The sequence below is a fragment of the Lynx canadensis genome, chromosome B3 (assembly GCF_007474595.2).
Source record: "Lynx canadensis isolate LIC74 chromosome B3, mLynCan4.pri.v2, whole genome shotgun sequence".
Classification (NCBI taxonomy): Eukaryota; Metazoa; Chordata; class Mammalia; order Carnivora; family Felidae; genus Lynx; species Lynx canadensis.
This window is the reverse complement of record NC_044308.2, coordinates 134,603,134-134,627,692: the sequence shown is the minus strand read 5'-3', so window position 1 is coordinate 134,627,692 and position 24,559 is coordinate 134,603,134. Positions and strand designations below refer to the sequence as shown.

The 24,559-nt window shown below is 38.7% G+C and overlaps 1 protein-coding gene across 2 annotated transcripts in view; it reads right to left on the bottom strand.

Annotated features, from left to right (window-relative positions):
• Positions 1-5,750: 5,750 nt before the first annotated feature.
• CPSF2 (cleavage and polyadenylation specific factor 2) overlaps positions 5,751-24,559 on the bottom strand; it is a 33,085-nt gene continuing 14,276 nt past the window's right edge. For both annotated transcript variants that reach the window (XM_030319818.2, XM_030319817.2), the window contains 9 exons: positions 23,705-23,892; positions 22,741-23,031; positions 17,051-17,151; positions 15,393-15,593; positions 13,066-13,218; positions 11,431-11,656; positions 9,992-10,291; positions 8,471-8,605; positions 5,751-8,079 (listed from right to left, as the gene is read on the bottom strand). In XM_030319818.2, the coding sequence (XP_030175678.1) occupies positions 7,987-8,079; positions 8,471-8,605; positions 9,992-10,291; positions 11,431-11,656; positions 13,066-13,218; positions 15,393-15,593; positions 17,051-17,151; positions 22,741-23,031; positions 23,705-23,892 (1,688 nt within the window). In that variant the 3' untranslated portion in view covers positions 5,751-7,986. The remainder of the gene's footprint in view (positions 8,080-8,470; positions 8,606-9,991; positions 10,292-11,430; positions 11,657-13,065; positions 13,219-15,392; positions 15,594-17,050; positions 17,152-22,740; positions 23,032-23,704; positions 23,893-24,559) is intronic.

The window sequence follows — 24,559 nt, the reverse complement described above, 5'->3', positions numbered from 1 at the left end:
GAACAACAAAGACAAAACAGCCGAACTAAACAGTGCTATTCAAAGTAAAAAACTTTATCTGTGTTTCTTTCCCTGTCACTAGACCACCGTGGGAACTGGAGGGCAAGATCTGCAGTGGCAGTGCCATCTGGGCCAAAGGTGCCTTCTTTAAAATCCCTACCATGGGGTTCAATCAGCAGGAGCCACCACAGGCTTGGAAGGGAGGAAACTCAAGGCGCAGCAGCCCTGTGCAGGGGAGCAGGGGGTGGGGTGGCTCGGAGGAAGGCAGCCAGCCCTGTGGTCAGGAGATTGGCTAATCCCGGGGGCAGTGAATCTAGTGAGGATTATGGGATCCCCATTTTTTACTACAGGGTAAAGGAGGTATAAATATGGAAAGGGGGAAACCAGAACAGACCTTGTGGAAGAGTAGAATACATACAGATGGGCGGATGGGGAACAAACATAGATGTATATTTTCCTTACTCTCTGCTCAGGGGACCTAGTAGCAATGACAGCACAGTGAGTGGCAATGAGCACAAGTTAGCACCAGCCTTGTTCCTAAATATGATTCTCCACTAAACTAAAGCAGGACTCTGGAGAAACAGCCGATCACAGGATGGGGTAGGAATAATACAAGATAGGAAGTACTTCAAAGAACCACAGGGAAAACAATTATGGAGCCATTATGGAAAACAACTGGAAGTTCCTCAAAAACTTAAAAATAGAATCACCATATGGCCCAGCAATCCCACTGGACACGTTATCAGAAAGAACTGAAAGCAGGATCTCGAAGCGATATTTGCACGCCCATGCTCATCACAGCCACAAGTCACAGCAGCAAAGTGGCAGGAGCAACCCAAACTCCCGCTGACGGATGAGGGGATGGAGAAATGTGGTATATCCATACAATGAAGTGTGCAGCCTTAAAAAGGAGAAGGAAGGAAGGGAGGGAGGGATGGAGGGAATCCTGCCACATGCTATAGCATGGATGAACCCTGATGACACTATGTTCACTATGCTAAGTGAAATTAGCTAGTACCAAAAAAGACAAATATTTTATGATTCCATTCACACTCTAAAGCAGTCAAAATCACAAAAACAAAGTAGAAAGGTGGTTATCAAGGGCTGGGGGGAGGGGGTGGAGTTAGTGCTTAGTGGGAATGGAGATTCAGTGCTGCAAGATGAAAAAGTTCTAGAATCTGTTGCACAACAATGTGAATATACTTAACACTACTGAACGGTACACTGAAAAGTGGTTACGATGGCAAATTTAATGTTCTCTCTCTCTCTGTCTCTCTCTCACACACATGCACACACACATACACACACACACATACACACACAAAACCTGAGACTGTGTCAAAGAACACAAGAGCCAGCTTGAAAGTGCTCCCGCCAGCCAAATCTAGGGCAACTAGAGGATCAGAATAAATCAAGATAGTTTGTAAATTACAAAACAGAATCCATGTTCCATACTAATATAATAAATAAAGAGACGAATCAATGGATGCTAAGTAAATACATAAACAGGGGAGAAGATCAGGTGCTTATACCAGAATGCCAATTTCCTGAAGATGCAGGAGTCTGATTAGAAAGCCGCCATTTGGCAAGGCCTGATTCAGCCAAGAGGCATCAATGGATGCTAAAACCAGAGGATAAAAATGTATACAAAACAGGTATTGATATAGTCTCAAAGTGGCTCCCCACAAGACACTAATTCCTCATTAACTAATTAAGTAAAAATACTTATTAACTTCACAGTGAAAAAACCTTGCACACATAACGAACTATTAAAAACTAACATCCCTGGTAACGGCAAAAATTGACATGAAGCGCCTCCTGATATTACAAAGAGAACACAGAATCGCCTCTCTGGTATCCCTGCCAAAAATTTGGAATCCGGTTCTAATCACGAGACACCAGACAAACCCAATGTGAGGTTTATCCTACAAAGTAACTGGCCATCACTCTTCAAAAAATTTCAAGGTCCTAAAACAATTTTGTTAAAAAAGGAAAAACTGACGAAGTACTCCAAACTGAGGAAAGCTGGAGGGAAAACCTAACTGAATCCATGCATCGTCATGGACTGGACCCTGGGGCGAAAAGGAAAGGATTACGATAAGGACATTTTTAGCGTAACTGGTAACATTTGAATGGGGTTTGTGGATTAAATGGTAGAACTTTATCAATATTGCTGTCCTGGTGCTGACAGAAGTACTGTAGTTACGGCTAATGAGACATTGTAACTGCAACTTAGTATAATAACAAAAAATTAATATGTATATATAAATAGAATAAGGTAAATACGGCAAAATGTTAATGGGAGAATCTAGAAGAGGGATATGTGGGATCTTTTAAATTATTCTTGTAACTTTTCCATCAGTTTAAAATTATTCCAAAATAAGTGAAATAAAATATATACAAGTGATCTTTCAGCTATTAGAGATGTATTACACTGGTTTTTATACTACTAGAGATATCTCTGTTTAATGCTTTCATTATCTCAGGTAAAAACTACTTTTAAAAATGGCTGAAATAAATGTGAAAGAAGCTTTTTTTAATGGGCAATAATGTAGATATGAAATTCTACTCGATAGTTAAAAACTCAGAATACTCTGAATCCCCTTTCCTCATTAAACATGCTTCTTTCTTCCTGTAATAGTTTATCTCCTTGAAAAAAAAAAAATCACATATATGAGATACTGAAAAACCTTGAGAATTTGAATCCTGTACATTTAGGATAAGTAATTTTCTCTCATAACTGATAAAGGATTTACACAGTCTCATTAAAGACTTATGTCCTTTGATATTTAAATATGAAATTTAACCTGAACCATGACTTACATTGGAAATTAGAGTATCTTTATGATTTCTGATATATTCTACTAGTTTTAATTAGAGTTTGGGGTTAAATGACTATTTAATATAAAAAAAAATCTCCTATGGTAGCAAATGTCTGTCTATACAACGCATTTCTTTTTTCCATCATTTAGAGTCAAGTGGTAATGTCATTTGGGCCAAGACTGCAAGTTGTTTCTAAAATAATTTACATTTCTCATAAGCTTGGTAAATGAATCCAAAGAGAAATGAGAGCTCCCAAAATATTAAACACAAGACCAGCAGCAGCACCCTTGGAATACGAACAGCTTCCCACAGAGATCTGTTCAAAGGGCTTCACTAGTGGCAAACACACAATTTAGCAGTGACTTAAAAAAATTGTTAGAGGGAGAAAAGGAAATACGATGAATTGGATATTGGACATTACCATCAACAAAACCTCAGAAAATGATGTTAGGTCTTCATGAATCCTTCATATATTCTCCACTGGAGTTTATCAGGCAGAATCAAAAATTTGAGCAGGACCCATGGAATCCATGAACAATTTCATGAAAAAAGCATATATACTTTTGGTTCTATTCAACTACTATGAAGAGAAAGTTAAAACCCTCCAAACTTCTATTTTGCTCCTTGACATCATATTTTGACTTCAAGAATTAAAATGAAATAGTCTTGAGCAACAAACGAAAAGAACCAAGAAAGAGAGGGGTTGGGGGCGGGGGGAGGAGGAGGAAAAGGACAAAAGCAAAGCTACCCTCGCTTCCAGCAAAGTCCTAGGTTTATTTATTTTGGTCATTTTGGTATTTTCTCATAGACACAACTGAGGTGGTCAAAAGTGAGAGACAATCAAAAGAAGAAGAAACACACCCTCCTCCATCCATGCTCAGGGAGGCAGATCTGAATGTTCCTTCTCGCTCCCACCCCATCTGCACTTACACATTCATTCTGTAGTTACCGAATGGCTAAAAGAGGGGGCTTGGGGGTGGCCAGGAACAACCACCACCAAAACAATTAACCTCTCAATCACTGGATTGCTGGCCATAAGTGGTCATCGGTTCATCAATATTTGAAGGACGATAACCCTGAGATAGGCCACCAGAAACTTACAACCAAAGAAGAGTATAGAAGGTAACACCCCCCTCCCCTTTACTGGCCATCATATAGAATGAAAATGAAGCTCTCCCTCAGCATGCTACTGTCCTAGGTTAGCAGGTGCTGGGCGCTGTTCTCAGAGCAGATCAACTGAACATATTAACCGAAAGCAAAGTGAACATACACAAAGGAACTGAAACACAGCAATGCAGAAGAAAAAAAGTAGTTGAAATTTACAGCCTGACATCTCATAGTGTTATGGTTGGGACTGTGGAATTCGTCTAGTTCAACACACTTATTTTAGTGTTGAATGGGTTCTAGATCCATTCATTTAGTACTGAATGAATAGACTCTGTAAGGCTGGGTCCCACTCCCTCTCTGGCCTGCTATGAGGCTCTCAAGCAAATCCCTTCCCTTCCCTTCCCGAGGCCCATTCATTCAATACTAAAATAAGTGAATTGAACTAGATGAATTCCACAGTCTCTCTCAGCCATAACAGTTAAGACTTTAAGTTATAAATTTCAACTACTTTTTCTCTCCCTATGGCTTTTCTGCAGACATTGATAAGCTGATTCTAAATTCACACTGACACGCAAGAGCACCAGAAAAGCCAAAACAATCTTGAAAGAGAACAAAGTTGGAGGACTCACACTTGCCAATCTCAAAACTTAATACAAAGCTATAAAAATTCAGACAATGTGGTACCAGTATAAGGATATATACAGATCAGTGAGATAGAATTCAGAGTCCCAGAACAAACTCATACATTTACGAGAAACTGATTTTCAACAATGGTGATAATTTGATGAGGAATTGGTCTTTTCAACAATTGATGCTGGGACAACTAGATAGCCATGTGCAAAAGAATGAAATTGAACCCCTACCTCACACAACGTATAAAAATTAGCTGAAAATGAATCAAAGATGTCAATTTAAGAGTTTAAACTATGAAATGCTTAGGAAAATAATAAGTATCAATCTTTGTGACCTTGGATGAAACAACGGTTTCTAAGATATGACACCAACAGTACATGGAACCAAAAGGAAAAAAACAAAAACAAAAACATAAATCACAATTCCTCAAAATTAAATAAAAAATTTTGTGCTTCAAAAGGACACAATCAAGAAAGTGAAAAAGAGAATAGGAGCAAATGTTTGCAAATCACAAATCCGATAAGGATTTCGTATCCAAACTATATTTAAAAACTTATAACTCAACAATAAAAAAGAAATAACTCAACTAAAAACTAGACAAAGAATCTGAACAGACATTTCTCTAGAGAAGACATACAAATGGCCGATAAGTACAGAAAAGATAGTCAACATCATTAGTCATTAAAGAAATGCAAATCGAAACCACAATGAGATACCTCTTCACACACCCTAGAACGATTAACACAAAAAATAAGGTGAGTAACAAGTGTTGCTGAGGATGTAGAAGAATTGGAATCCTCACACCCTGCTGGTAGGAATGTTAAATAGTATAGGCACTTCGGAAAATCGTTTGGAAATACAGTTTGGAAAACTGACAGTTTCTCAAAAGAGTTACCTATCATTTATCTAGCGATTCTACTTTTAGGTATCTACCCCCCAAAACTGAAAACACATCTCCACACAAAAAAACTTGTATAGGAATGCTTATAGCAGCATTATTTATAATAGCCAAAAAGTAGAAACCATCCAAATGTCCACCAATTCGTGAATGGATCAACAAAATGTGGTGTACCCACACAATGGAATATTATTCAACCATATAAAAAATGCTGACACATGCTACAGTACCAATGAATCTTGAAAAATATGCTAAGTGAAAGAAGTCAGACACAAAAGGCCACATTTTGTATGATACCATTTTTATGAAATATTCAGAATAGGCAAATCCATAGAGGCAGGAAAGAGATTGATGGTTGCCTAGGACTAGGGTGAAGGAAAAAACGGGAAGTGACTGCTAAGGAATGGGTATAGAGTTTCTTTTGAGGGAGAGGAGAATGTTCTGGAATGAGCTAGTGGTAATGGTTGTACAACACTAAATATACTAAATGCCAATTAATTATATACTTTAAAAGAGTATATTTTACGGTACGTGAATTAGATCTCAATTTTTTTTTAAAGGCCCTCGTTAGAAAATTGACCTCTTCACTTCTGTTTCAGAACACCTACTGGTTCATGAAAACAAAACAAAAAAAACTGTAATGAAACTTGACATTTATAATCTCATTGTAACAAATGCTACAATAAAATTTCTTTTAACCAAATTATCTATACATATAAGCTGATGGTCCACTTGTATTTATTTTGCCTTTAAACAAAGATCTGAAAAAGTTCTCTGCGTTCATGATTTATCTATAGTCCTTTTTAAAATTTATACTTTTCTTAAGTAACCAAGGCTGAACAAATGTCTTCATTTTAGAAAGTTTAGTAATACTGTCATCTAGAAACAGGTCAAAGTCTTGCTCTTGCAATGACATTAGTTAGCACAGCCATCTTCAAGCAGTACTTTAAAATTTAATTCTTTTTCAAAGGACAATAAAAAGGCTAAAGCAAGAAACAATTTTTCAATATCGGGAATGCAATGTAATATGTATAACCAGATGCTTCAAGCCATGTAACGAATGCAGACTTTTTTTCCCCTGGAATATAACTAGGATTCTAGGCTTACTCTCTTCAGTAACAAGAATTTAAGTGAAAATTTTTCAAAGCTCTACAAAGAAAACATACTCTTCACCGTCATCTTCTGTAATGTTGTTCTGCATATCTGGTTTTCAGGATCAGAAAACTATAACTTTGCGTTAGCACTATAATCCACAGTAAATTCTTTGTAAGCTTTGAATGAAATTTTAATTCTAGTCTGATATCACTGGGTGGTACTATACATAGATCCATATAAGTTAAACAAGAATGATCCTTCTAAAAACGCTAAGTATGAAGAGGAGGGCTTAAATACTTAGGAAGTAAAGATCAAGGACTGCCATGATCAAGTTACGCACTGAAAAAGCATCAACACATTACAATTGGGCAACACGATTTTCATTTTTAAGTTCAATGAGAATTGCATATATTCAGCTTTTACTCTTAAACACAAGTGGTTTATACTACGTGAGGGCTGCTAGCCCGAAGAAAGACAGGAACACAAGAAAGGATGACCTTATCCAACTTCAGTATTATTTTTGTAGCAAGGTTATAAAATCCAGCCACTGCTTCAGCAACCCTAGGAAGGAGCAAGCCTAAGAGATGAAAACATTTACACCTTTTGATTAAATTATACTATTACCTTATAAAAATAGGTGGTTCAGCATTTGTTTCCTTAAAAACAGAGCACTCAACAGTTTCCGATAAAGTAACCTAGCTGAGAGCTAAGATGTATCTAAATGCATACATCAAGGATTTCTTTTGCATTATATATATTCAAATGATTCTGTTATAATTCATACCGAACAACAAAATCTTGATAAAACAGGAAATGGGAGAAATAAAAATTGATTCCTGACCCAAATGTGTACCAGCTCAGACTAGAGTGAATACCCAGGAAATATAGGCAGGGATAAGGAGATATGCCCCAACTGCATATCAGAATTCCAAAGAAAAGTCTGAGTGTACACTCTTTGTTTTTTGTTTTTTAAACACATAGGCCTCAAAAAACCGTTTCATCAGTTTTTTTATATAGCACACATCTTTTCTAAATAATTCTCACTTTTCATTCCAGAAAACGTAAGAAACTGTTTGCAAGAGCTCATGCAAACATGTTTCTCTAAGGCCATGAGCTGGTTTGCTAAGTTGCATTGTTTTATTCAAGTAAAAAGCCCTTCTAGAATAAGGGGTCTATAGAGGAAACCAATCATCTTCAACTCTCCGGCCTGCACACTTGTTAGAATCTCTATCATTCTGAAAGTCAAAAGGTAGAATGCTCATTTGACCATTAGCAAAACGAACTCTATTTACATTTTTAAAAAATCTAATGCATGTTAAATTTTTCTGGCATTTCTTTTTTGTATGTTACAAAACAAAAAAGCAAAAGCTTAGAATAAGAACCCTTTTCTCTTAGAAAGGTCAAACAGACACTTCTTGACATCACGTTCTTTACACAATGGCATACTGTTCATATAAAAGGTCTCTTATCCTATAAAAATCTTGACAAAGGCAGCCTTCTAATCCAATGCGGCCAGTTTCCGTCTAGAAAGTTAAAAAAAAAAAAAAAAAACCTTTAGTACATTTCCTATTCATTAATATGCAGATATAATAACCAAAATATATTAATTAGATTATTTGATGCTTGGTCTGGAAATGGGTTGCTCTGATTCACAGAATATGGATCTAACATTCAAGTCATGAATTTTACATAGACATGTAAATGTCAGAGGATTCAAATAAAAATTTACAATGAAACTATATATCATTTCTTTGAGAGCCACTTTTATAAGCCTTCAAGGTCATCATTCATAATGAATATAAATTATGGATCTCCAGTTTGTGAAATTACCAATCAAGAATTACAGAATTCAAAAGGGCAACACATCAGAAGGCAGCGTTTCTTCAATTCATTCCTTATTAAAAACACACTTACCCTGCGGACTGCTACTTGATTGTTGCAAACAAGTACGCCCCCTACAAATTCAGCTTGAATCCCCTCCCGTAAAAGAACTTGTTTGAAGTCTGACAGTCTTGGTTCGTTCATAAAAACTGACTGGTGTCCAGGAACCTTAGATAAGGTTAAAGGGGAAAGAATAACCTCAAATAAAACACCAGACACACAGTGGTACCGAATAAAGTGAGATTTAACACATGATCTCTAAGATATTTTCTATTTTTCCCTGAAGACCTTTGACAGATCGTATCAAGGCTGTAAGTCCCATTCCAAGTTGTTATTCTGAATTTTCCCTCATTATTTTACTTAACATCACAAAGCCCTTCACATTTTCTGAATGTTTCCCAATCGATTTTATTAGTCATGCCTCACAGTAACAGATAGACATCTGGTAAAGTTATGTTCGTCACTCACCCACTTGCCTGAGGGGGTCAAGGAGAGTGCCAGGAGGCAGAACTGAACCAAAAAATTCATTTGCCAGATCCTCCTCCTTCATTTAGTGCAGAGGAGAGTTCTCCCCTGACCCCAGTCTCACCTTCCCTTCTCCCTTGAGGCGAATGCAGTGTATGCCAGGGGCTTTGGACTCAGAAAAACAAGCGGTTCAACCTAACGCTGCTACTTGGAAACTGCCTTGATGAGCACTAGCGTTAGCACAGTAAAAAGATTCGAGTTCTTGCCCCAATCTCAAGAGCATTACTAGAAGGGAGTCCAACAACAGAGGCTGTGTTCTATTCTTTATTGCACAGAAAGGCTAAAGAGGCCCCTGCATGAACACGGGCCTCTTACTACACAGTTTTCACACCGCTGTAAGTTAATTACCTGAGATCTCTGCTAACTGGATTATCTCTTGAGAACACGTAAACACTAGATTAAAATTATAGCCATACTTAAAAAAAGATTTCTAACTACATCGAACCCAAAAGAGATTTCAGTAGAATTGACACCACACGAAAATAGGAGTACAGGAGTTCCACCGTCTTAGAAAACTACAGCTCTCCTGACTGGAAGCAGGTATGTGATGTAATCCTCACAACCAAAATTTAAATACTGAGGGGCGCCTGTGTGGCCCAGCTGGTGAAGCGTCAGGTTCAGTTGAGGTCTCACGGTCATGGTATCGAGCCCCACGTCTGGCTCTGCCCTGAGCGTGGAGCCTGCTTGGGATTCTCTCTCTCCCTCTCTCTCAAAATAAAAAATAAACATTTAAAAAAAAAAACAAAACAAAATTTAAATACTGAAAAAAATCAGTCACGAAGCAATCATGGATCTTACAATATTTGTTAAACATTTCCTTTAAATTGTTATCAAGCCCTTGCCGTCTAGGACACACACACACACACACGCTCAGGCGTGCAAACACATAACCATATCTTGAGTCATCTTATTTTTAAAATTCCAAAATCAGCCTACATTGGACACATATTGTAAAGAGTTAAAAACATAAAAGCGCAATCCAAAGGGAGACAAATGAAGGACGAGGCCGAAGCGGGACGTGCTTGTTACCTCATGGGGGGGTAAGGGCTCCAAAGTCGGAATGATCTCACTTTCTTCACCCGTTTCTTTTTCATCATCCCCAAACAGGCTCTTCATGGCCTTCTGTTGTGCCAGAACGCTGGAGTCCGAAGGAGCGTCCACCTGCATTTCCGAGTCTTCTCCATCATCCTTCAGTTCTCCTTCTTCTAAGATAACTCCTGTGTCCACTTTGGAAACTCTCATGTCTAAGACTCCATCTATCCAAGCTAATTCAGCATCTTTTGCCTTACAAAACTGAAGGGAGCTGACAAGTGAGTCTTTCAATCTCACCTACACATCATGCAAAGGGGAGGGAGACACATAAAATCCTCAGAGTATAAATTAACAACAAAATATAACCTGTTATAATTATTTCCTGACTCTGGTAATGTGTGTTAAGATTCAAAAATCTTTCACTCACCTGATCTTCACCGTGACTGGTAAGGACCTAGTGACCCATGAGATCATTAAGACCCCTGTCTACTTTCCAAAGTAGACACACTAGGCCCTTGACTGCACACTAGGACCACATGGCAATTTCTTAAAATACGTGTTAATGTCAGGGTCCCACCTCCAGTGATTCTAACATAACTGATGAGACTAAAACCAGAGCACTGAGTCCCCCTAACACCCCCAAAGCTCCCTAGATGGTTCTCATGTGTGGCCAAGGTTGAGAACCACTGACAAGTCTCACCCATCAGCCCTTGCTGCTGCTTCAAGAACACTGAATTACTTCTGTTTCCTCCATTACCACGAACCTCACACATCCATATTCTTGGACTGCTGCTTCCTCTTGTTTTGTCCAGAATAACTTTTCTGCCTGGTGAATTCCAATCCATTTTTTCCAACTAAATCTAGACATCATCCCTGCTTTAACTGACACCAACTCCTGCTACCAGAAAAAAGCTAATCTCTCCTCTGTGCTATTCTCGTTTTTTGTTTTTGTTTTTGTTTTTCTGTATCTGCTTCCATTTTTTTCAAGTACAAATAGAACCTTGACATAAGTGAATTTTTACAAAACTTTTGTATTCTTGAATACTCCCCATTCCTGTCACCTCTATACTTTTGCAAATGTTCCCTCTGCCTGGAATACCCTTTCTCTCTCTTTCCCTTCTCTACATTACCCTGACAACCCATCAAAACATGTTAGGATTCAGCTTAGTTATCACTTCCTCTGGAAAATCTTTTCTAAACCTCCAAATCTGGGGCAGAGTCTCCCTCTTTACCATCCTGTACTTTCTCTATCAGAGGCATAACAATGTGATAAATGCTCTTTCCTTGTTATAAGCCCCTAACACCTTAAAGACTAGAAGACCTCCTAAGACAGGGGACCACGTCTATCTCACTCACCCCTGTACTCCTAATGTACCTGTCCTAATCTGCAACAATAATGTATTTATTTCACATGGCTCGGGTGCCAGCACACTTACCTGGTAGATGTGAGTTTCACTAGTGGCATCAACTGTTTCGTGTAGCTTTGGCATGTACACCTTAATATCTTTCCCACCAAATGCACGGCAGCACTCGGCAAGATCTTGACTGGCCTCTGGTGGTCCGTGGACAATGATCAACTGTCGTGGTTTCATCTGATTAATGATCTTTTTAATGGAATCTCCATCAGAGCGTCCTTCATAGTCTATGTAAGTAACCCTAGCTCTGTAATTAGACAGAATTATCCGAGCTTGTTTTTCTGATAATTTTAAAACCAAGTTATTAATGGCTTTTATAATCAGGAAAGAAATGTATACAATACATAAAATGAGGATTTGAGGAATACACATGTTACACTGTTAATATGTATGTGAGGGGGAAGGGTTATGGATTTTTCAGTAGGTATTATTAGAAAAAGTGGCTCACTATATAAAGAAAAATAAAACCGATTGCTGACCTAATGCCACAAACAACAGCAGGTGAGTTGAAGCCATAAAAGAAAAATGTGAAGATTTAAATTCAATAGAATAAAATGTAAGAATTATGTTTATGACCAGGGACAGGGAGGGACTTCATTATATACAATTCCAAACACCATAATGAAAATATTTTATTTTACTATTTCATTACATCAAAATTAAAGATTTTTTTTTTTAAACAAGGTAGAGCCTGGACCACTCATATAAACAGATAACAGAATGGGAGAGGCTATCTGCATTGTCTGAAACCAAGCAGGGGTAACATCCAAAATGTACAACGAACCCCTGCACATCAGTAACGTAAGGGCAACAACCCCTAGAGAAAAAGACATGAAGGCCATAAACATGGGACTTCATAGACAAGAAAACAAAAAAGGTCCCAAGCATTTGAAGAAGATAATCAAACTAATAATCACTGTAAGACAAACTTAAACAGTAGTGATACGTTATTACTCTATACCTATTGGGCTGGGAAATGTTGAAGAGTTCAATAATGCCCAATGTTGGTAAGGAAACAGGGTTGAAAGAAGCCTTCTGCTCTGCTAGTGAAAGTATAAACTGATACAGCCATTCTGCAGAGAATTTTGTGACACTGTTAATATGCATTATTTAGATAACAACCATAGCCCATAGTATATGCTAAATATCACTGGACAAATAAGCTGCTTTGCTATCTAAAGACTTAAAGAAAAATCCAAAATGATGAATTACTGGTGTTACTAACTGTACCAAATAGAAAAGGAAAAAGGTATATTAACCACTTCAGATTACAATAACATTTTTCAGACATTAGGGCACTAGAAATGTTTAAGTCAAGGAGTATATTTTACAAAACAAACACTTAGAAAAATTAAACATGTGCTACTAGACTTACTAAAAAGTCCAGAATGTTTCTTCATATAAATGTACAGTTTAATGTTAAACCCCTACCTCAATACCAATTCAATTGCATTGGCTTTCAAATGCCATTAATGAAAACAAAATGCCACCATGCTTCACAGACCTTTGCAGGGAAAAAGAAATTAAATTTTAAAAGCAACAACTTACTAGAGGATATTCAGAAATTTCACATTTGAAACAACGTAAATTATATAATTCAAGTTCTTGAAATTTTATCTTGTAACCTAGTTTCAAAACGCGACAAAAAGCACTTACTTTATTTCAATAGACTCTGTTGTAGAAATACACTTAGTGGGAACATCAGATAGATCCTGATCCATGGGTTCATCTCCATTTGTCAAGCCAGATTCCAATTTGCTTTTCTCTTCTTCAGTTGCTTGAAGTTCTGGCACTAAGAAATCCTCTGGTCTAAATTATATAAGTCTCTAATTAGAGCACTAACAAGCAAGCTAATATTAGATAATATATGTACTTAGTAAATGGCATTGAGATATGTTTAGGCTCCTCACATATCTCAAGATTTAAATACACAATTGATCCAAAGCTAATGCAACTTTGTAGTATCAATTACCAAATGACTGCAGCTATTGTGTTTTTCCTGACCACTGAGGAATGCTCTTCAGAGCGTGCTGTTGGGCTAGTCAAGAGTCCTAGATAGACCATTAGGAGAGCTTCATGGTTATCAAAAGTACTATTACAACCTGGCCTCGCATTTATTTCCATCATTCTTTTTCTGTTTCTGTGGTTTCTCTTCCCAAGTCCCACTTCTTACAAATCTCAGGCCTCTTTTGATTTCCTTAAGAGCCCCAGTTATTCTATCCCTGCCCAAAGATGACTCCCCACTAGCACATTACCAAGAAGACTGAGATACAAAATCATGAGCTCCCTCAAAAGCCTTTGCCTTTATTTCAACAAAGCACGAATGCATCTATCTTCCCATGTTTACTTCCAGTATCAGAGAGGGTTGTATGTTAAAATTTAAAAACAAACTTAAAAATGTTCTCTCTAACCCCCTGAAATTGTCTACGCCCCACCCCCCAAATCTGCTCCCACTCCTGAGAATCCAGGCCCCTGTTACCCAACACCTAGACTATCATAGGAGCTTCTCAGACCCTGGAGTCCAACTTCTCCACCTATAATCCACATAATAACAATAGTAGTAGCAACCACTTAGAGCACGCTCACTAGGAGTCATGAGTCACAAGTCAGATTCTATGCTAAATGCCTTAAAAACACAATCCCATTTCATTCTTACCCCCACTTTTCAGATAAGGAAATTGAAAACTGAATATTGGACACTAATTACGTAGAATAAGTAGAATGGTAAACAAACTCACCAATGTTATTTAGATTGTTATTTTTCCTCTCCACTCTTTTAGAGGACCAAGTAGACAGGGGAATGTTCCTAAGTAAGTCCAAGAATGACCTAGAATCCACTATATGCTTAAGAGAGCATTACGGGAAGTACAAAGAAGGCACCAGGGAGGGACCTAGACTGTACTGGGGTGGCAAGGAAGAAACAGGAAAGGCTTCCAGAAATTTGTAAGGCCAGATTCAACCGCCTGGAGACCTGGGACGGGAAGATGGAACAAAGCTGAGGGAGGAGCATGTGCAGGAGCACGACGTGGAGAAGCCGAGCAGAAGGAAACGGAGAAGGCTGGTACCACGACAGCAGAGAATGCTCAATGGCATGACAGAAATAGACAGAAACATAACAGAAAAGTCGGGAGAAACCAGATTATGAAAGACACCATGCGTCATGCTAAGGCATTTGACATTTGCCTGCAGAGCAATGGGAACTATAAGGGACCTTTACACAGGATAGCAGTGTTTTCAAACTTGGATTTGAACACGGAATTTCAGTTGTCTTCCAGTAGTGGCTGTAAATTTGGTAGACTTCCCATGATTCCACCCATGCTATCTCACATCCCTCTTGGAACTAAAATGTGTACAAAACTGCTTGAGATGTAACCCATTTCCCAAACTTCACACATCACAATCTATCAAAAATTCTCCCTATCCTATGTCTTTCTCCAATGTATGTCCCTTACCCTTTCTTTTTAAGGGGCAGGGGAGGGATTTTGGTCATCTTTTTGAACCTTTCACATACCTAAGTAATAAACCTGACAGTTTGCCTTTAATATTAATTCCCTAGGGGCAACTGGGTAGCTCAGTTGGTTAAGCACCTGACTCTTGATTTCAGCTCAGGTCATGATCTCACAGTTCATGAGTTCAAGCGCCCTGTCGGGCTCTGTGCTGAGATCCCTCGGGATTCTCTCTCTCTCTCTCTCTCTCTCTCTCTCTCTCTCTGTCCCTCCCCCACTTGCATGCACTTTCATGCTCACGTGTGCATGCTCTCTTTCACTCTCTCAAACTTTAAAATACATATATATTTATTCTCTAGATGTTCCTCATCCTTTCTATTTTTATGTTTCAAACTATACAAATCCTCTGTGGAGTACTCAGAAACTATCAAAGCACATGATATGACCAGAAAGGCCAAATTTATCGAGTTCTAATGATACAGAGAGTTATACACCAAACAGTCTAATCTAGAAGGAAAAAAAAACTTATTCACGTACTTGATAATTTCTCCATATTCATCCCATTTAATTCTTTCTTCTGGGGCAGGAAACATAGGATAAGACTTTTTAGCCTGTTTGAAGAAACTTCCTTTACGACTACCTTCACCTTTCATCATCAGGTCATGCTTGGTTTTATGAGCTGAGGGCTGGTCAATATCTTCCTCAACGTCACTCTCATCACTAGAATCTATGTCTGCCCTAAGAGGATTGTGGAACAGAGAAAGGTCATAAAGTCCCCAAAAGATTTTGAATTAATGTTTAGAAAATTATTATTCAATTAATTCAATGATAATATTATTGGATTGATAGTTTGTAAAACATTAACTGCCAGTTAATAAATACTCATTAATACTAGCACTGAAAGCATCAACTACATGCAATTAAAAAAATTTTTTTAAATAACATAGTCACACTAAGGTAGATCATAATCAACGGAGAAAAACACACACACACAATACAGAGGAACAAAGGGAACAATGACAGCATTGTCTGAAACTGCCTGCCAGAAACAATGGAATGAAGTCTGTAAATTGCTAATTCACATTCCCAGTAAAAGTATCATTCAAATATAAATATAAAATAAAAAGAAATTTGACAGACCAAAAAAAAAAAAAAAAAAAAAAAAAACAACCCAGAAAAATCTGATGGAACTTATTGCCTGCAGATATGCAGCAGTCCATGAAACAAAAATCAGGGAGAAGGAAAGATGTACCATGGGGTAATATGTCTATACAAGGGAGGAACAAGAAATTAGAAATATGTGAGCAATATGGGGCGCCTGTGTGGCTCAGTCGGTTGAGCATCTGACTTCAGCTCAGATCATGATCTCACGGTTCATGAGTTCGGGCCCTGCGTCGGGCTCTGTGCTGACGGCTCGGAGCCTGGAGCCTGCTTCTGATTCTGTGTCTCCCTCTCTCTCTGTCCCTCTCCCCCTCACGCTCTCTCTCTCTCAAAAATAAAAGAAACATTAAAAAAAATTAAAAAGAAAAGAAATATGTGAGCAATATAAGTCATTTAAAAAACCTCTTTAGGGGCACCTGGGTAGCTCAGTTGGTTGAGTATCCGACTCTTGAGTTTGGCGCAGGTCATGATCCCAGGGTCATGAGACTGAGCCTTGAATTGGGCTCCAGGCTGAGTGTGGAGCACTGCTTAAGATTCTCTCTCTTCCTCTGCCCCTCCCCTGCTCATGCTTGCTCTCTTTCTCAAATTTAAAAAAAAAAAAAAAAAAAAAAAAAAGCTCTTTAAAAACTAAAACTGATTTTTTCTTTTTTAACTGTGTTTTTTTTTGAGAGAGAGGGTGCGAGCATGGGGTGGGGGTGGGGGGGGGGGTGGTGAGGTGAGGGAGGGAAAGAGAGAGACTCCCAAGCAGGCTTGGCAGGGTCAGCGTGGAGCCTGACACGGGGCTCCAACTCACAACCATGAGATCATGACCTGAGGTGAAATCAAGAGCCACCCTGGTACCTCGATTTTTTTAAAAACAAAACAAAATATTAGCACTGAAAGCACCTGGCATTCTAGCACCATTTAAAGATGTAACAAAAGTAACAAAGTCGACATAAAATTTAAATATTTTCAATTAAAATTTATTTTAGAAATAAGTTCTTAAGTTATATACAATTAACCATAAGCTTTTAATCTGTTTGAAAACAACTCACTCTTTTGACTGCTCAAGTTTTTTCGCAGCTTCTTTCTTTAGTTTCTCTTTTTCCAAGTATTCTTCAAGTTCTTTCCCTTCAAGCTTCACACGCTTCCTTAACTAAAGAAAAATAGCAAACAAAAGGAAATACCGTTATCAGGGGGTTCAGGCAGTGGGGTGTGAGACACAGTATATCTGTAAATTTATCATCTTACATTTGAAACCATTCAAGTTTCCATTACATGCGATGACAGATCCTATTCAGATTAGTACTAAAATTGAGCTGTTACATTTCTAGGATGGGTTTAATTTAAACTAGTTAAAAATCACCAATCAGGGGGGACGCCTGGGTGGCTCAGTCAGTTGAGTGTCTGACTTCAGCTCAGGTCATGATCTCGTGGTTTGTGGGTTCAAGCCCCGCGTCGGGCTCTGTGCTGACAGCTCAGAGCCTGGAGCCTGCTTCGGATTCTGTGTCTCCTTCTCTCTCTGCCCCCCCTTAGTTGTGCTCTATCTCTGTCTCTCAAAAATAAATGTAAAAAAAAAAAATTTTTTTTTAAATCACCAATCAGGAAAAAAAATATAGATAATATTTTATAATTTTGATATAGGCCTACACAAGACATAAAACCCAATAGCCATAAAGGAAAAAATAAATACAGCAACATGGAAAAAAAAAACCTGACATTTAAAATCTCATAAAATTATAAGGAACTGAGAAAATTATTTGCAGCACTACATGACTATCAGAAGCTTTTTCCTAACAGCTCTTCCAAATCAGTTAAGACGATCAACATGTCAAAAAAAGGACAAATCCATATATAAGCAATTGACAAAATAAGAAAAATAGCTATGAAAAGATGTCTAATTTCACTAATGATTTCTGAAAAATGCAAAATTTTAAGAAATGTACACTACCATTTTTAAACCTATTAGACCTTAAATCTATTAGTGCTAATTACTATGTGGGAAAAGGGCACCTTCACCCACTATTACAGGAAAAGTTAGATAAACTATGTTAGAAGGCAATCTGCCAATGTCTAAACATAAAAATGTGTTTGTCATTTGACATAACACTTCTAGGAATTTATCTTACTGAAACAATCACAAGCGTGAGAAAAAAAGCACATTGCAGCAATGTTTGGAATGGTAAAAAACCAGACTCAACTTTAAAATCCATCAGCATAGGATGATTACATCCGTAGGTCTCTCAAACTTTTTGATCTCAGGATTTGCCTCAGACTCTTAAAAATTACTGAGAACCCCAAAGATATTTTGCTGTTGTTTTTTGGTTTTTGGTAGATTACATTTATTAATGTCTACCAAATCAGAAATTAAAAGTGAGAACATTTTAAAAAATTCATCTTTTCACTAAAAAGTAATAAAATCATTACACATTAACAGCATATTTTTACAAGAGATAATTACACTTTCCAAAGACCCCCCCACCCACCCCCCGCCGCACAAAAAAATTAGTAAAAAGCATGGCATTATTTTACATTTTTACAAGTCTATTTTGTAGCCCAATATAAGACAGCTGGATGCTGACATCTGCTGAATTCATTCTCTTGCAATATGTTGTTTTGGTTAAAGCATATGAAGAAAATGCAGCCTCACACAGATGTATAGTTGGAAAAGGGAAATATATTTAAATAGTGTTTCCATGAATATTCTTTGACGTTACGTTAAAACTCTAACACTGCATCTGGGTGGCTCAGTCGGTTAGCATCCGCCTCTTGATTTTGGCTCAAGTCACAATCTCCTGGTTCATGGGATCAAACCCCATGTTGGGCTCTGCACTGACAGCATGGAACCTGCCTGGGATTCTCTCTCTCCCTCTCTCTCTCTGTCCCTCCCCAACTCGTGCATGCACCCTCTATCTCTCTCTCAAAAATAAATAAACATTTTTTTAAAAAAAAGGCTTTCAAAAAAAATTTTTTAATGTTTATTTTTGAGAGAAAAAGACAGAGCACGAATGGTGGAGGGGCAGAGACAGAGGGAGACACAGAATCCGAGCAGGCTCCAGGCTCTGAGCTGTCAGCACAAAGCCTGAATCGGGGCTGGAACTCACAAACCACGAGATCATGACCTGAACTGAAGTAAGATGCTTAACCAACTGAGCCACCCAGACACCCCAAAACGCTGGTTGTTTCTTAAAAATTAGGCGTAATGTGGAATCTGAAAGATACCGATAACTTTTTATAGTGTTACATATTAAAAGTGATTGATTTATTTTGCACTTTAAATGGATCTTTATTTGTGTGCTATTTTGTACCTACAAGCTTTGGTTATTTGCAAAATACAGGTTCACCAAGTTACACGAATCTTATAAACCTTGACAATATTTTAAACATCACGTTTGCAAATATCACTACCAACCCCATCAGCAAAGCCTTCTAAGTTTACGTTGTCCATCTCCTGGTAATGAGCACAGCTTTCCAAAATTCTAATTTTCACTTGAAAGTTTGAATTTTATTGGATTTAGGCAACAAACGCTGTCAATTATTTTCCTCAGAGTGACAAGCTCACCTCACTCATCTCTGCTGGATACCCAAGTCTGAAGAGCTGTGTCATTATTTCAAGGAAAAAATGGCGTTCCAAGAAGAAAGCGGCCAGTGTAACTCACAACTCAGTTCCCCAACTGGCTTTCTTCGAGACAAACATCACGTATCAGCGTGCGGCATACCTGCTTTATGCACACTTCCCAGCCTGCCACCCAGAGTTTTAAAAACCTTTTACTGAAAGGATTTAATAAAATTCATTACTTTTACTGCTTCATCGAGGCCATTCTTTTTTTTTTTTAATTTTTTTTTTTTTTTTAACATTTATTTATTTTTGAGACAGAGAGAGACAGAGCATGAATGGGGTAGGGTCAGAGAGAGGGAGACACAGAATCTGAAACAGGTTCCAGGCTCTGAGCTGTCAGCACAGAGCCCGACACGGGGCTCGAACTCACAGACCGCGAGATCATGACCTGAGCTGAAGTTGGCCGCTTAACTGACTGAGCCACCAAGGCGCCCCTCATCCAGGCCATTCTTAAGTGAAACAGACTCGTCTTTGGAACTTTGGGCGTGTGGCAATGCGAAATGCGGTGACTGCTGCCATCTGGCACCACTGCCTGAGTTTATGCTACGGTACCAGCACCTTTCCCGCCACCATTTTCACTCGGCAACATTAAATGTAGGCACAGTGAAAAGGCAAATAGCATCTTACCATTACTATGAAAAGTGGCTTTGACCTTGGGGACTCCCTGAAAGGATCTCAGGCCCCCCTCCCAGGAGTCCTCACACCATACTTTTGAGACCGCTGGATTCAATAATCACAGTACATATATACGCCTGCATTATTATGAAGTTACTAAAATGAATTAAATTATTCAAAAACATCTGAATGTTTATAATATACCCATCTATGCATCAGAAGTCAAGATAGTGGTTACCCTGGGGAGGGGACAGGAAGGATCGGGAAGGGAATGTCTAGGGTACTGGTGATATTTCTTGGTCTGGGTACAGGCGAGAGAACACGCACACCCTTAACATTATGTTGTACACCAATGGACATTTAAAAAATCTGTACTTTTCTGGCAAGAGCCAATATGTGGAAAGTGCTGCTATTATGCTGAGATGGGGAAGACTCAGAAAAGAGTAAGTGTGGGACTGGGGGCAGGAAGAACAGTAAGTGTTTCGGATATGACCAAGTAGAGGGGAAAACTAACAGGAAACAGAGAGAGAAGAAATAGTCCTACAAGGGGAGAAAGGAAAGAAGCCTAAGCAGTAGTACCACTTACTAAAAAGTCAAAAACCTAACATTTCACGTTACAGCTCCAAATGTCCCCTTCTACGTTTTCCAAACTCAAACCGCTTTTAATATTTTTATTAATTCCTCAAATGGCATATCAGCCTTAATTGAATTTCTAGTAATTATTATTTTCAGATTCAGTATTTCTTATCTGAAGAAACTATTTCAAGTATTTCTGAGCCCTTTTAAACTTTTTTTTAAAAACCTCTGTGTTTCTAAGCTATTAAATAACCCAAAGGACAGTGTGTACTTTGATTTGCTTGTTCTGACTCCTTCCTCACCGATTCCATATTGATAGTGAATGTATATGAGATTTTCGTTACTATTTTTGTACTTTCTTAAGTAGAGTTAAAGACCAAGGTACCCTTATCACTCAGCTTTTATCAAACTAAACATTCCTTAAAATGGTTACTAGGAAGGAAAAATAAAGTGTCATCTAAAACACTGCACAGCTTTGGCAGTTATCAACCCATTCAGTATCAACTGCTATAAACTTTATAGCTAATGATACTAGTTTTGGAGAACTGATAGATTTGATAAGTTGGTTATTAAGCAAAATAGCCTTTGGTCATTCGGCCAATTGTCTTGCTCCCATAACAGGAGATAAAGCAGCAAGTGCAGATACAGAAACAAGTTAGGCTATTTAGTGGGGAGAAGATAAGGGACTCTTGTCTGCTTCTACTTCTTAGCTAAGTTTGAAACAAGTTCCTGTGCTATGAGTGAGAGCTGAGATGGGCTGTGGGATATTTGGGGAGAAAGAAGGTGCGAAGCTATCTTACTGGAGTAGGACAAGGAATATCCTACAACATGTTGGGCTGCTGGTTAAGTGTTGATCTGAGATGTGAGGTCATGAATGTGAAGGGAAACCTATCCACCCAGTGGTGCATTAACACTAGTAACAAACATAAGGTTGCCTGGGTAGAGGCATGGCCAAGCAAATGGTTTAACCAGAGTCACAGCTTTGCCAGGTGGTTACAATAAACAGGAGGCTAACAGAGTTAAAGGTGTTTATAAAGTAACAATGGACCATTAACTAGAAGCAGGAGCAATGGATAGTCAAAGTGGCAAGGTTCACAAACTGAAAGTCCCAATGGGACCAAAAAATTGCTGGCATGGAGTATTAGAGCAAGTCAGCTGTAAGATCAGAGTGGGATGCTTGAGGTAGAGATCTTTAAAGATAACCTGTAACAAGGTAAAGGGTATGATCACAAGAGTAGACAGCATGGTTGTGGGAAGGGATGGCTAAGGTGGATTGGAGGAAAAGATCATTAAGAAACGAGGTGTCAAGGAACTGAGAGGGCCAAGGACTTGGACAGATCACACATACGGAAGCTAGACTCATCAAGAAGGCAGTCTTGAGTGAGTGGACAGGAAGACTGTGGCCCAGGTTAAAGCCACCAATGAGTAACAGAGAATGACCAAGAGATCAGGAAATATCAGAAGAGGTCAGTATACTGTCAAGTCTGATGGCATAACCCAGAGGGAAGAGAAATGGCTTGAAGGCTGCGATACGGAAAAAGGACACCTACCCCACCCAAAGCGCATAAGGCGTGAAAGAGAAACAAAGAGTACCTACTTGGGAGGCCCACAGGCAAAGGAGCATGTTAGGAAACAGCCAGATTTCAATTTCAATTAGGGAAAGGATGCGGACGGAACTTTTTTCACAGAGGGATTAAAAACACAGCGTACGTATGTGCTACCTTCTGGGCACGGTTCCAGAGGATACCACGGAAGGGTTAAAGAATGACAATTTCCAATTAAGGAGCTCTGAAATTTGTGCTGGGCAAGGCTCTCAACTCATAAAAATCTGGAAACAACTTCAAGCTTAATTTCTGGTCACTGATTTTTATAAGCATCGTGCATAACGTGTCCCCCAAACGGTTTTACGACAAAAGTTCACATACAAGCACTTACCTCTATTTCTGTAATTTTTTCGGAAGGATTATCAATTAGGAAACGTGCTAAAGTCCCAGGAGTAGTTCTGTAGGTTAGAATGATTGAGTTTTTAGGGTCCTGACACCACTGAATAAAGAGATCCCTTGAAAATCCACATTCCAGGTCAGGCTGGCTGGCAAGCACCACTTTAGGGCTCGGTACCCGGGCCAGGTCAGAAAGACCGTGACACAGAGAGAGGTGGCGGAACTGAAATGGATTATTTCTTTTGTCTTCAAAACATCTCATCAATTTGTCACTCATCCATTCTACCTGGTATGGGGGGAAAGGATGACAAGAAGTAGAGAATACTAGACTGTAACTTCAGTGTCTTCTACAAAGCCGAAGAGTTCACGTTCTGCCTTTTTTTAAGTCTTTCCCACCAGTGGTTGCTTAAACTTGAACCATTTTGATGAGCAGCTTATTTTCTGCTCTGTCCCCCACAACGACATCCTCCCACCCCACAGTTCATCCCTAAAAATCCAATTCTGCATTATATCTCAGTTACATGTCACCTTAAATCTTACTGAGAAAGCAGAGGACAAGTTCTAAATAAATCTCTTACCCAAAATTTCTAGTTCAAGGGAAAGAGTTCATTCAGAAAGAAGGGAAAAATGGATTCTACCATTTATATCCTAGGAGGTATGTGTCCCCATTTCGCAGAATGTGATACCACGCATTAGAGGAGAAACAACTTACCCAATCTGTAAGATGGGGACAAAAACAGAAGCTACTTCACAGGGTACATGAGGATTACATGAAATATTCCACATGAACACACAGTACAAGTGGTTCTTTTTTTAGCTTTTAGTACCATTATCACCACCATCATCATCAACCTCTTTCACAGAAAAATAAAATCCAAAGGACAACTAAAACACTGCTTTCCATAAGCCCAATTTCTGTAGCAACCTTCTTTATTACGAAGGACAATATGGAAACAAACCTGGGACTTAGAAAACTCCACCACATTGTAGCTGACATTATTCAGGAGTGCCAGTGAGTAGACACCTAGCCCTGCATCTTTAGTTCTCCAGATCTGATCAAGGAGTTGAGCAAGTTCCAAAACTCTGCCTGCAGTGTCCACTGCTATTAACACATTTCCATCACCTCGAAGTGTTTCCAGGACATTTGCTAGAAAACAAGAATATACATTCTGTATCAAGCATAACAATACCTTGCTACAAAATTGAAGATGACTTCATCTCCACGTTTTTAGTAAAGACTATAAGTTATAAATGAGCACTCAGGCCAAGTGCAAAATTAAAATTCCATTCACGTTATTACAACTACTTTTTTGTACATCCTGTGAATGTATCCTCATAGGAGTGAAGGACATTGCCATTAACTCTACTTTTTTTCACTGAAAAAACTGTAAATCAGTGGTCCCCAACCCTCTCCATCAAGAGTACACATGAACAATGACATTCAAGGGGTGCCTGAGTGGCTCAGTCAGTTAACAGTCAGACTTTGGGGGCGCATGTGGCTCAGTTGGTTAAGCATACGACTTAGGTCATGATTTTGCGGTCCGTGAGTTCGAGCCCTGCATCGGGCTCTGTGCTGACAGCTCAGAGCCTGGAACCTGTTTCAAATTCTGTGTCTCCCTCTCTCTCTGACCCTCCCCCCATTCATGCTCTGTCTCTGTCTCAAAACTAAATAAACGTTTAAAAAAAAAAATTTAAAAAGAAAAAGAGTCAGACTTTGCCTCAGGTCATGATCTCACGGTTCGTGAGTTCGAGCCCCATGTCAGGCTCTGCACTGGTGGTACAGATCCTGCTTGGGATTCTCTCTCTCTGCCTCT